Raw genomic sequence first — 12924 nt, 5'->3', positions numbered from 1 at the left:
TGTCAAAGTACTTTTTAAATAGCCCTATGCAATCTGAGTGATATTGCAGATTTTTGTTGAGTCATGTTTGTAAGAGTAGATGCAACATTCTGAAAATTACTCATACACAATGCTATTTTTGTCTTTTTGTTATTGTTGTATCCAAAACATAAAAAAACAAATGTGGTTCTCTCCCTGGCTGCATCAGTGAGTTTTTATGCAACACAAATCTGTAGTCATTTTTCCCATAATGCTTCAGTGCACCCAATAACAGTACACATTATATCGCTCCCTCTGCTCAGACTGTCAGATAGATAAAACTGAGCAACAATAGTTTGGGGAGGAAAAGTTGAAAAATGTCATGTCATTTTGTCAAACTTCGTAATCCCTTTCCAGACCTATTTTCTTTTATGCCGTGGTTTATCTAAGTGTCAGGCGTTGTGAAGCTTATGAGGCTAAAGAAAAATATTTCACTCCATCTTTCATTTATCAGCTTCGGGGATGGTTTTGTTTTGTTCGAGTTATTTTTTTTGAATCCTCTGAAACTCAAAATGTCTTCTTTTCAGGTACTACCAGTCCACGAAATCTTCAGGACTGTCCAGTAACATGCAGCCGACAGGAGCCAAGGCGGACCACCTCAGGGAAGAGATGGAGGAGGCAGCCAATCGCATGGAGATTTGTAGAGTATGTTTAAAATACTGATTGTTTGAGGTCTTTCAATTGGGTTATATTAAAATACTGGTACATATTCTTTGTAATAGATGAAGTTTATAGTTTCAGAAATAACTGGCTTGTAATGGCAAAAGAAAATAGGTCACTTCGGTTATTCAGTTTAGTTATTAAGTTCTAGTTTAGACCTAGATTTGAATTGGTTTAAAGGAGCGCTGCACAACTTTCTTGGAGATATAATCACTTTACCTGGAATGTTCCACAGTGTGGCATTAAACTTGTCTATCTAGCATTCATTTAATTACTCAAAAACAATTAATTACAGTCCTCAAAAATACCTTGAAAAACATCCCTTTGAATGGTCACCTCTCCACAGATCTGACCTGTAACTTGGCCATCAGAAAAGTTACGCTCTGTATCTTTAATCCTGAAGTTGTCGTAGACCAGATTTAATTTGATTAGACGATTCATATTTGCCAAATAATTATTTTTTGTGGCTTTTGTAACTATTGTGACATACTAAAAAGTACTGTCTTTATTCTCCTGTTACTTAAAGGTGCACTATGTAACTTCTAAGGTGGAGGGTTCGCAACTTGCTTGTCTCATGGAGATGTTTTTTCTTTGCATGCAGTGTTCCACAGTACAGCATTAAACATATCTGTCTTGCATTTATTCAATTACAGGTGGTTTGTAGCTCAAAAATGCATTGAAAAAACATGAATTCCTCCTATGTGCAGGCTTGCTTCTCCACAGAGCTGACCATTAACCAATAGCACATCTCTATTGTGATAACTAACTAGCAGTAACATCTCCAAAAAGACAAGCAGGTGATGGATCCTCCACCAGAAAAGTTACACAGTGCACCTTTAAAGTTATTGTTGTTTTTCAGGATCAGCTATCAGCAGACATGTACAGTTTTGTGGCCAAAGAAATAGACTATGCAAGCTACTTTCAGACGGTGAGTTTATCTCTAAGTAAACCTGTTTTTAGGTTTTCTGGGCCTGTCTTGGTCACTCTAGTCTCTGATGTTTTCAGTTGATAGAGGCTCAAGCCGAGTACCACAGGAAGTCATTAGAACTGCTCCAGAGCATACTGCCCCAGATCAAAGCGCAACAGGGTGAGTCTACACTATATTTAGATCCACATGTACTTGATTTTTATGAATACACTATATTTTTAGCAGAGGTGGAACCATTTACCCCGCTTTATAAATACTGTATATGTATAACAGAGATACAGAGTATTCTATTATTTGGCTACAACAACAAACAGCAAACATGCTTATGAAATGTGTTTAATTACATACAACTTTTACCCCTAGACAATGTTTAGCATTCAGTTTTACAATATTGAAGATACTCAAGTAATAATATGCGCTACAAAAAAGTATTTAGTCCAGCATCACTACAGACTCTAGTTAAATCTGCCCAATGTTGTTTTGCTTATAGTTCCGCTGTTATGTGGCGCCTGGGGTGGACCATTTTTAATTTAGCCCTGAACGCTTCATGCATTATTCATAAATTTTTATTTTGGGCTTTCTGCAGCTCACTTCTTTGATACAGTGAGCATTAGCATTCAGCACTGGTCCATATGCCAAAGACAGAGCCATGTGCATATTTTAAGTGACTGTGTTTGTGTGTTTGACAGAGTCCTGGGTGGAGAAGCCCTGCTATGGCAAACCATTAGTGGAGCACTTAGCACTCAGTGGGAGAGATATTGCCTTTCCCATAGAGGCCTGTGTCACCATGCTGCTGGAGTGTGGCATGCAGGAGGAGGTCAGTGGCACAACAAGCATGTCCATTCACTAAAACATGTACAACAAAGAGTGTACATTATAGTTAACATCTGTACTGTAAATACTACTAGAAACATATTTTAAAGCCACATTTAAGCTGCATGTGTAATCCCTCAGTTGTCCAGGTATGATCCATCGCAAAAGAAAAATTTAATTCTGTTAACTGGACAAGTTTTTTGAAGATGTTTTGCAGCTCATCCAAGCAGTTTCTTGAGTTCTGGTGTTAGCTACATGAATAACTAATAATTTTTTTAACTAGTATTTGTTAAGTATTTGTTTTTTATGTCTTTTCAACCAATACTCTTTAATATGGATACAGTTTAATATTTAAGATTTATTTGTGTCTAGTGTAACAGCAATTAAATAAAATAAAGTAAAGCCAATAAAGCTAAGATTGAGAATAGCTAAGTATGATCACATTATTGACCTCTGCTTCATTTCTTTCCTCTCAGGGTTTGTTCAGAGTGGCTCCTTCAGCTTCAAAACTAAAGAAGTTGAAAGCCTCGTTAGACTGTGGGGTATTGGACGTCCAGGAGTACAGCGCAGACCCTCACGCCATTGCAGGTAAAAACCAACCCAATCATTATACATGAATCTTTAAAAGAGTATTGCTAATGTTTCTCTCTTTTTGATAACTTTTTGCCTGATTTCAAGTACTACTCAAAACGACTCAAATCAAAATGAATACATGGCTCTACTGAGCCTAGTCTCACTACCGTTTAAACCTCTGTCTCTTAAAATAATCAGACTTGCTCAATGCTCTTATATATTTTTTACAAAAACATTACTAGTGTTTGCAGTAATCCCAACGTAGTCCCCACTTTTCTAATGCTCTCTTAGCATCTTAATTATTCACTGCAGTGAGTTTATAATTGCTTTCTACAACTTTTAAAGACCAGAGTGGAGTTTTTACTTTCTTATTATTTATTGGACACCCTAAAAACTTCTACAACAGATAGTTCTTCTGGGTTTATTGCAGCTGGTTTTAGTTGTAGGATCTGGCAATGCAAAGTGAGGAGCTCATTCTGCTTTTTGATTAGATAATGATGAATAATGGTTAGGAAATATTAAAGAGAACTCCAAAATACATTATGTTTAAAGGTGTAACTTTTTGGTGGGGTGTCCGTCACCTTCTTGTTTCCATGATACAGTATGTCAGTGTTCTGCCTGTGATGTTCCACAGTATGACAATAAACAGCTCTACCTTACATTTATTCAATTACAGATAATTTTTTAGCACAAAAATATTAGTCTTAGTCTTGTTCGGCCTCAATAAAGATAGAAAGGTTTAATACCATACGGTGAATCATTCCAGATGAAGCAATAATGTCTCATTGGAGAAAAGCATTTGACAGACCCTCCAACAATAAGATTTCACAATGCAGCTTTAATTCAGGCTGAAGTGAGTAATACATTATAACACTGTGCCCTGTCATGTTTCTAATATAATTGACTGCATTTGAGACAGAAACAACTTGAAGAAAAGTGGTTGTTTTCTTTGCAGTTGTCATGATTTGGTTTTAAATCAAAACCATGATGGACGAAAAAGCTTTTGAGCTGTTATGACTTTGATATTGATCTTTTTTAAGCTGAGATAGTGCTGCTTTTGTGGTGCTGTCCGTAATAAAAATGTTCCCAGATAAGAAAAAATACCTTAGCAACAACAATTCAAGCGAAATCTTATTTTTAGCTTTATAATGCAGAATTTCAGGTTGCAATATTCTTTACTATTAAAAATCTAATCAAGGCTAGACCCAATCAAATGTGTTCAGTGGTGCATGGGATAAGGCCAGGGAGATGAATCTATATCCCTCCCTAATGATCCCATATTAAAGTGGGGCAGACCGAACAGCCGATCTAATTTGCAGATCAACCCCCACGAGAGATGGCAGACTGCAATCTCTACACATCTATCTATTATTCTTTCTCTCTATATATCTCTCTATCTCTCTCTCGCTCTTGCTCTCTTTGGCTTTTACCAGTTTTTACATCTATCTCAATTTTCCTCTTTATATCTTTATCTCTCTCTCTCCACTCCCTTTCCCTCTTTGGTTCTCTCACTCTTTCACCCTTCATGTACGTCTGTATATGTCTGTATCTGTCTCTTTTTCTTCTTCACACTCCCTCTCTCTTTTCTCTCTTTCTCTCTCCCACCTTCTTTATCTCTATATAGTATATATCTCTTCCCTTTTCTCTCATCCCCTCTCTCCCTTTATCTCTTTGTGTCTATAACTGTTTCTCTCTCCATTCCTCTCTCACTCACCCTCTCTCCCTCTTTTTCTATCTCTACCTCTCTCTCCCCTTTTTTCTCCACAACCCTGTCTCTCCCTCTTTCTCCCACCCCTCTCTATCTCTATATCTCTCCATCCTTTTTTCTCCCAACCCCTCTCTCTCCCTTTTTCTTTCTCTCTCCCTAACTGTCTCTATTTTGTCCCTCTTTCTCTCTCCCTGTATCTTTCTTTCTATCCCTTTTTCACTCACCTCTCTTTCTCTCTTTTTCTTCCTTTCTTCCTCTCTCTGTCTCACAACATCGCCGCAAAACAGTAGAATCTTACAGAGAGTATCCCAGCTGTCTCCCTATGAGCGATGCCCACAGTCCCATGTTTGTCATCTATTGCACACGTCCCCGAGGGAAATGAATGCACCGGAGCAGAGACAGTAGAAGAAGACAGGACGAGACTAGGAGCAGTCCGATCATCCATCGTCCCGCATTGGAAAATTACACTACTCCCCACAAATTCACCAAATACGGTCGATAGCGGGAAATAATTCTTAGTATATTGTGCCAAAGAAGGGGCCAGCCGTATACAACAGAAGGGGAAAGGAGCCAGTATGTTTTATAGAGGACTGGATGTACATCTTTCCTATAGTGGTGCTTCTACAGGGTTCAGCTTTTACATCATTGCACATTGACTGCAGTACATGTTAATCAGGCTACATCTGATTTAGCTTGTAGAAATCATCGCATTGCTACAAATTCATAATAATCTGTCTGAATTCATTGTAAAATGCTTTTTAAGCTACAACAACTCCTATACGTTTTAAATTGCATTGTTAGCTATCATAATTTGGAAAAGTTTTAACAGGGAAGTGCACAACGTAAAAGACACAATAGGCAAAATCCTCCAGCAGATGTAGCCTCACCCAAACGTGTCTTAGGATCTGGGGATGTGTTCCCTGGGCATGGTATTGTGGCACCCACTGCTCCTTACCGGTTTCCCCAGAGACATTGAAGGATGGATAAAATGCATAGAATGAAATGGGTCAATAATGAATACTATGTTCCACCCACAGACTGTATAAAGAAGTGGATTAAGCAAGGGTGACGTCACCCACAATGTTCGGCTCCACTTAAATGAAGCTCGCGATGCTAGCACTTATAGGGGCTAGCATGTTAGCTATGTCCATTTATATATATTGTCTATGGTTCCACCTTGTGATGTCATTTAGTGGTACTTTTCAAGTTAACAGCTACCTTTTACCTTTAGTTCAGTAGAAATTGGCAATTCCAGGGCTAAGATCATTCAAATGATTCACAGTGTAGCACTTCTTGGATTACCACATGACATCACAAGGTGGAGTGTTTTCAATCTGAGAGACGAACTGAGCCTAAATATACAGGGTTTGTGTGTTAAACATGTGTGAATGAAACAAAACACAACTCCAGGTCTGTTTTTGATGAGGAAACAACATTATAACATCCATAAGAAAATTGTGTAATATGGGCCCTTTAACCTTACTTAAATACATTTTAGTTATATTATAATAAATTGAAGTACTAGTTTTTATGCCAAATCCTCACTGATATTAAATTATACGGTTGCCAATCTTACTGCTCTGGTTAAAAACAACATTTGAGTAGATAATTGTTGACACTGAACACTTTTCCTGGTGTCAGACCAAAAGGGAAATTAGTCATTTCATTTGTGTTAATTGCTCAGAATGACACAATTTACAAGGTAAGTAGTATAATAAATTGTATAATGACAGCTAAAATAATTGTCTTTTTAAGTCTGTAGTTTTTGCTACTTTCCACTTTAGTACAACCCTTACACTAGAAAAAGAAAGGTTTAAATTATCTATATTTAACATTTGTTTGTTTTTGTTTTTCAGGTGCTTTGAAATCCTACCTTCGAGAACTCCCTGAACCACTGATGACCTTTGACCTTTACAATGACTGGATACAGGCATCAAAGTTAGTGCTTTCTAAATCTAATAATATTTTTATATGAACATTTATAAGCTCTACATATTGCTATTGTCATCTGTTGTTTTTCAGCATCCAAGACCAAGACAAGAGACTGCAGGCTCTTCTTGGTGCTTGTGAAAAACTACCACCAGCGAACGGCAACAATTTTAAGTAAGTTTAGCTCAGTTTTGCCCTGATCCAAACACTTTGTACATTCTTTTTTCCATCACATTTTTGAAGCCTTTTGATGTCACTTTCTCTGACACATTTCTCTTATCACAAAAGCAAAGTATTTCTTTTGACTGGCACCTGTCACAGAAAAGATAGTGAACTCTGTGTGACCGATATGTCTATGGAGCTGCTCCTGCTGCCGTTGACAAAGCTGAAGACTATTCAAGTGGAAGAAAAACTCTAACCTGTGCATACTGTTGCTCATGCTGTTGCTTCATTATCAGCAACAGTAGTGACACTCCCAGCTTGAGTAAATGTAAAGGTGTTCATTAGGGAGTATATCCAGACTTTGCCAATTAAATAGATACTTTATTGATCCCAAAAGAAAAAAAAAGAAAAAAATCAATCAATAAAATATCATCAATAAAAAAATAACAGTAACAGATAGTATACAGATATTTTTGCTGTGGAAACTACTGTATTACTATTACTCTAGTTATCATAAGCACTGCCTTGAGTGGGAAGAAGCTCACTTTTACTCAATATACACTTCTCCAGTTTGGAATAGAAATTTTTTTTTTTAAGAATCAGTTACTTATTCATAAACATCTACAGGAGGCAAGGTGGGTGAAGTGTGTTGCCCAAGGACACAACAGCAGTTAGAACTGTGCAGTCAAATTTAAATACATTGAGAACTAATAATTTCTAATGGTCAATGATCATCTTAAGTCTTTCTATAGAGCGGTCTATAGTTGATCCTGTGACAAACGACAAACGAGGATGAAACTTTTTTTTGTGTGGCACTGACTAAAAGTTGGTTCAGGAAATGTGTATAGTGATATTTTTATTAGCTTTTCAATAGACAAAATCATATTAAATCAATAATTATGATTGATCAATATGAGGAAAAATCTACCACCCTCAGGCTTAGTGGCCAAATGTCTTGCCAAACTGTGCTACTACCACCAGATTTAAAATTCAGTGAAGTTAAAGTACAAGAATGTCCTCCAGTCTTTTCTTCACTAATCAAACCCCAATAGCAGGATATGTAAATCAGCCACTCTCCACACTGTAATCATCATATCCATATCCACTGGTCTTTCTCAAACACCTAGCGCCTGAAACACTGCAGTACTTGTCATTGCACGAGTACTGGGTATATTTTTAGACAGTGGTGCTCTGTGGAGACCTGTCAAACCTGTCCTGGTGATTGCCATTCTCTGCATGATGTTCATTCAACTGTGTTTCACCCACGATGAGTCATCCCCCTCTCAGCTGCTCCACAGTCACACAAACCCACTGGCCCATTTCAGACCCTTCATATAATAACATAGTGCACAGATGGTGGGATAGAGGAGAAAAGGTACATCTGAACAGGCATTATCATTATTATTATTATTATTATTATGGGCCTATGGCTGGAAAAATGGTCTTATGTAGTTTAAAAGAAAAGCTGGGAAAGTACTCTGGACAACAGCGTACATATTGTCATGCAGTATCTCACATTACACATCTCAAATTACTGCTCAACTAATAATATCATTCTGTTTTTATACTATATGAGGAAATGACACAAAGAAACTATCATGATAATCATTGTATATCATCTTTCTGTTAAACAGGTATTTGATCAAGTTTCTCTCTAAACTCACTGAATACCAAGATGTGAACAAGATGACTCCTGGAAACATTGCCATCGTCCTGGGACCAAACCTGCTTTGGACACACAATGAAGGGTAAGTTTAAAGGTTAAAGATGCATTATGTAACTTTCCTGGTGGTGGTCTAGAGATGTTATTACTTTGCCTGTGTAGAATGTTCCACAGTGTAGCATTAAACTTATCTACAGGTGATTTTAATTCTAAAAACATTCCTTGAGCAACTTGCAACTTGCCTAGTGGTGACATTGCCTTTCTGTCTCCATGGAGTTTAATGCCATACTGTGGGACATTCCAAGTAAAGCAGGGCATATTCATGGAGACAGACCCTCTTCCAGAAAAGTTACATATTGCACCTTTAAAGTGAATTTCTCAACTTTTTAACAGAAATTGTACGCGGCTATTAATCATATACTACCTTTGACGCTTGGTTTATATTTTCATAATTAATACTGAGGCAAGGAAAAACTGGGAAACTGGAAGATTCTCTAATACCATGGGAACTGGCCATAACATAATGAATGTATGACCTTTTGTATATTTAATGTAACAAATATATCTGCCAAAAAAGCCATTAAGGAGCACCGGGAGTTTATTCTGCAGCTTATTCCCTTATTCTTAATTTTTTATATAAAAGTTTTGTTAAACTTTTGATGAGATTTTTTTTGCCTTTAGCATAATGTGATACAAGTGTTAAAATTACTATCTATTGGGCTTCACTGGCTCTAACATAGGTCTATTATCAACATAGCTGCAGGAAGAAAAATTATATCACAGTGAATTTAAGATAATGACAAAACGCTTCATAGTGCCATTATAAATCGTACATTCATTGTTTATTGTATAGCTTAATATGCATTTTGGTGACTATTATTACTTTAGTTTACATATTGAGAATAGGGATGATGGGCCCCAACAAATCTATCAAATTCTTTTTCAGTATCACTCTTTGACACAAATGACAGTCCCAACATTTTTTTTAAAATTACCCTGATATTAAAGGACCCATATTACACTATTTTCTGATCTGTTATAATGTTGTTTCCTCATCAAAAACAAACCCGGGGTTGTGTTTTGTTTCATTCACACATGTTTAACACCTGCATATTTAGGCTCAATTTTAAACTGAAAACACTGTTCCATCTTGTGTAATACAGGAAGTGCTCTACTGTGTTTTTAAACCCCATACGCCTTTACTAGAATCATTTGGATAATTTCAGTGCTGGAATTGTCAATCTCTACTGAACTAACTAACTTGGAAACTACCACTACATGACATCACAAGGTACAGAGCATTTTGGGCTTTGGAGATGTAGACAGATAGCCAGGCTGGCTCCACCTAGTGCCGCTGCTCAGTGACCAGCTCCAGCGACTAGGTCAGGAATCAACAATTCCCGAGATCACGACCAAATAGCAGCGCTTTGTTAAATTTAAAAAAGTACCCGCCTACTGCCATACAAATGAATTTTAACGCTGCAAGGTCTGACAGTTTCTACAAAGTGAAATCGGCTGATGAATCAGGCTAGTAGACAGACTAATAATAAAAGGTTACTCAGACATGTGTGAATGAAACAAAACACGACTTCAGGTCTGTTTTTGAGGAGGTAACAACATTATAAAATGTCTTCAAGCTTACAAGAATCCGTTTTGTGTAATATAGGACTTTTAATGCTATTCTGACAATATTTTTTCCATTCATAAGAAATGTGTGTTTAAATGCCTTGCTTGTGAATAATAATAATATTGTCCACATGTGAAAGGACATACAGATTTTGTATAACATCAGATTAACATCATATATTGATAGTTTAGACAATGCGTAAAACACTGTATCTCACCAAACTTACATTTTAACTAAATACATAGTTTTGAAGACAGAAAGCAAATGCGCTTGTGCTCATATTGTTCTGGCTCATCTTCATTCATACATGGACTTGTTGTTTTCAGAAATATTACAGAGATGATGACAACCGTTTCTCTCCAAATCGTCGGCATCATTGAGCCGATCATTCAACATGCAGACTGGTTCTTCCCGGGAGGTACCCCTCATCTCATCAAAACGTCAAACTTTAAATTTGAAAAATCACTACTAAATATGTAAATTGAATTGTCTTTTTGCAGAGATTGAGTTCAATGTCACAGGGAACTATGGCAGCCCAGTCCACACGAACCACAATGCCAACTACAGCCTGATGCCCTCTCCGGATATGGACCAGATCGAGCGGAAACAAAATGATCAATGTAGACGACCTCTCAGCGTTGCCACGGACAACATGATGCTGGAGTTCTACAAGAAAGATGGGTAAGGGTCTATTTCATGTATTTATTATTAGATACAGCAAACTGGACCAACCAATTAAAGGTGAACTATGTGAACTTTCTTGTGGAGGGTCTGCCACCTGCTTTTTTCCACAGAGATGTTTTTGCTTTTTCTCACAATATTCCGCAGTATAGCCAGTGACACCGATAGGTGTTGCTAGAAATATTTGTATTATTCGTTCATTCGTTTTTCAAAATAAAACCAAAAATAAGAAAATGGAAAATAAAACTAATTTCTTCATGATTTGTGTCCAAAACCAAATTTTAAAAAACAGATAATGATTAATTTTTTCAGTTTTCGATTTTGTGTTTAAATGAAAAATGGAAAAACCTGATAACGGCCGTTTCCCGTTTCCGTGACTTAAACTGCGATGCCGGACTGAACCAGGACTGAACCACGACTAAACCAGGACTGAGTGTCAGGACGGACTTGGAGGTGCACCCACGTGGACTGCTGGGTGATCAAGACTGAGACCGGGACCAGACCGGGACCAGACTGAGATTGGGACCTGGTTTAGTCCTGATTCAGTTCTGGTTTAGACCTGGTTTAGTCTTGGTTCAGTCCTGGTTTAGACCTGGTTTAGTCCTGGTGTAGTCCTGTTTTAGTCCTGGTTCAGTCCTGGTTCAGTCCCAGTCTGATCCCAGTCTCAGTCCCGGTCTCTGTCCTGGTCTCAGTCCCAGTCTCAGTCCTGATCACCCGACAGTCTACGCAGGCACACATCCAGGCCCGCCCCGACGCTCAGTCCTGGATTAGTCCTGGTGTAGTCCTGTTTTAGTCCTGATTCAGTCCTGTTTCAGTTCTGGTTCAGTCCGGCATCTCAGTTTAAGTCACGGAGATAGAAAATGGCCGTTATCCGTTTTTTTCCATTATTCATTTAAACACAAAATCGAAAACTGAAAAAAACTAATCCTTATCCATTTTTCATTTTGGTTTTGGAGACAAATAAAAAAGTTGTTTTTTTTTCATTTTCTTATATTTGGTTTAATTTAAAAAAACTAATGAACGAATGATACATGGATTGTTAGAGGTAAGATTTGTGGAGAGGCAACCCCTCTCAGATAAGTTTGATGCTGTACTGTGGAACATTCCAAGCAAAGCAATAACATTTCCATAGAGACAGAGCAGCAGTAGCAGACCCCTCAACAGAAAAGTTATATAGTGTGCTTGATAATAAAATGAGATACATATGAGAAGTGTACAGCCATTAATATTAGTTATTAGGGAAAAAATTAATTCATATTTTTACTTTAGAAACTTTGACTTTGACAATATCTTGTCAAGTATGAAGTAGCCTCTTGTTCTTTTGGCTGTCATCGTCAGGGTGGATCTGTAACTGACAGCTGAGTTGGCGTGTTAGCTTTGCACTATTCTTTCACATGTGTTCATTTTCAGCCCGACTACTTTTTGACAGGGTCGGGTATGTCAAGTTGGACATCTCTAGTGAAAAGGTGAAGCAGAAAAATAATAGTGTAGCTTTAAATCTATCTCAGGTTTTGTGGATTGTTAGAGCAAAAAGAAACCCCAGCTGTGAGGATTGGTTTAAAGCTCTTGTCCTTACCTATTTCGCGTTTTTCTTTCTTTCTCTCTTTGTGAAGCCCTGTTACACCTCGGGGTTATCAGCGCTGAAGGGTGCAGGGCTATAGGCTGTGCTAATTAAACCTGAAGTGGGTCTGATCAATAGCAGTGGCTTTGAATAGAGACACTCCTGAACTGAATCAGAGCTCAGGGGTCTCCTCATCTGCTCAGTACACGTTTCACTCTTTTCAGATACAAAGGGCTTTAGATTAAAGTTTCTTTTAGGAAAAATTGATATTTCACAATCATATGTCATTATTAACAGGATTGGTACATGATTACTATCTACACTTCATTTCATAACATTATTTAGGTTCAGGGAGACTATATTGATCCATAAGGGAAAACTGTACAGTATTTTGATGCATTTTACACACAATTCTACTTTTTTAAGATATGTCTTACTAGTGAAATGTATACATGGGTTTCAGTCTCATGTCTATCGGCACCATTTTGACTTTTGGTTCCTATTTTTGTTTTTGAATGTTAATTGCTATAAAAACAGTGCTATTATGTCAACACACTGAAACACAATTCACATAACTTAACTCTTGATCCTTTCTGTAATG

At 37.4% G+C, this 12924-nt stretch overlaps 1 protein-coding gene across 1 annotated transcript in view; it reads left to right on the top strand.

Moving 5' to 3' along the window:
- LOC110154283 (rho GTPase-activating protein 44-like) overlaps nt 1–12924 on the top strand; it is a 77372-nt gene that overhangs the window by 52681 nt on the left and 11767 nt on the right. Inside the window, 10 exon segments of the mRNA XM_055149976.1 lie at nt 546–663; nt 1538–1606; nt 1684–1765; nt 2296–2423; nt 2896–3007; nt 6557–6638; nt 6723–6803; nt 8426–8539; nt 10408–10499; nt 10582–10762. Coding sequence (XP_055005951.1) covers nt 546–663; nt 1538–1606; nt 1684–1765; nt 2296–2423; nt 2896–3007; nt 6557–6638; nt 6723–6803; nt 8426–8539; nt 10408–10499; nt 10582–10762 — 1059 coding nt within the window.

This window comes from Boleophthalmus pectinirostris, unplaced genomic scaffold (assembly GCF_026225935.1).
Source record: "Boleophthalmus pectinirostris isolate CB_2022bp ecotype Guang Dong unplaced genomic scaffold, ASM2622593v1 HiC_scaffold_14, whole genome shotgun sequence".
Lineage (NCBI taxonomy): Eukaryota > Metazoa > Chordata > Actinopteri > Gobiiformes > Gobiidae > Boleophthalmus > Boleophthalmus pectinirostris.
This window is presented reverse-complemented; position numbering and strand designations above follow the sequence as displayed.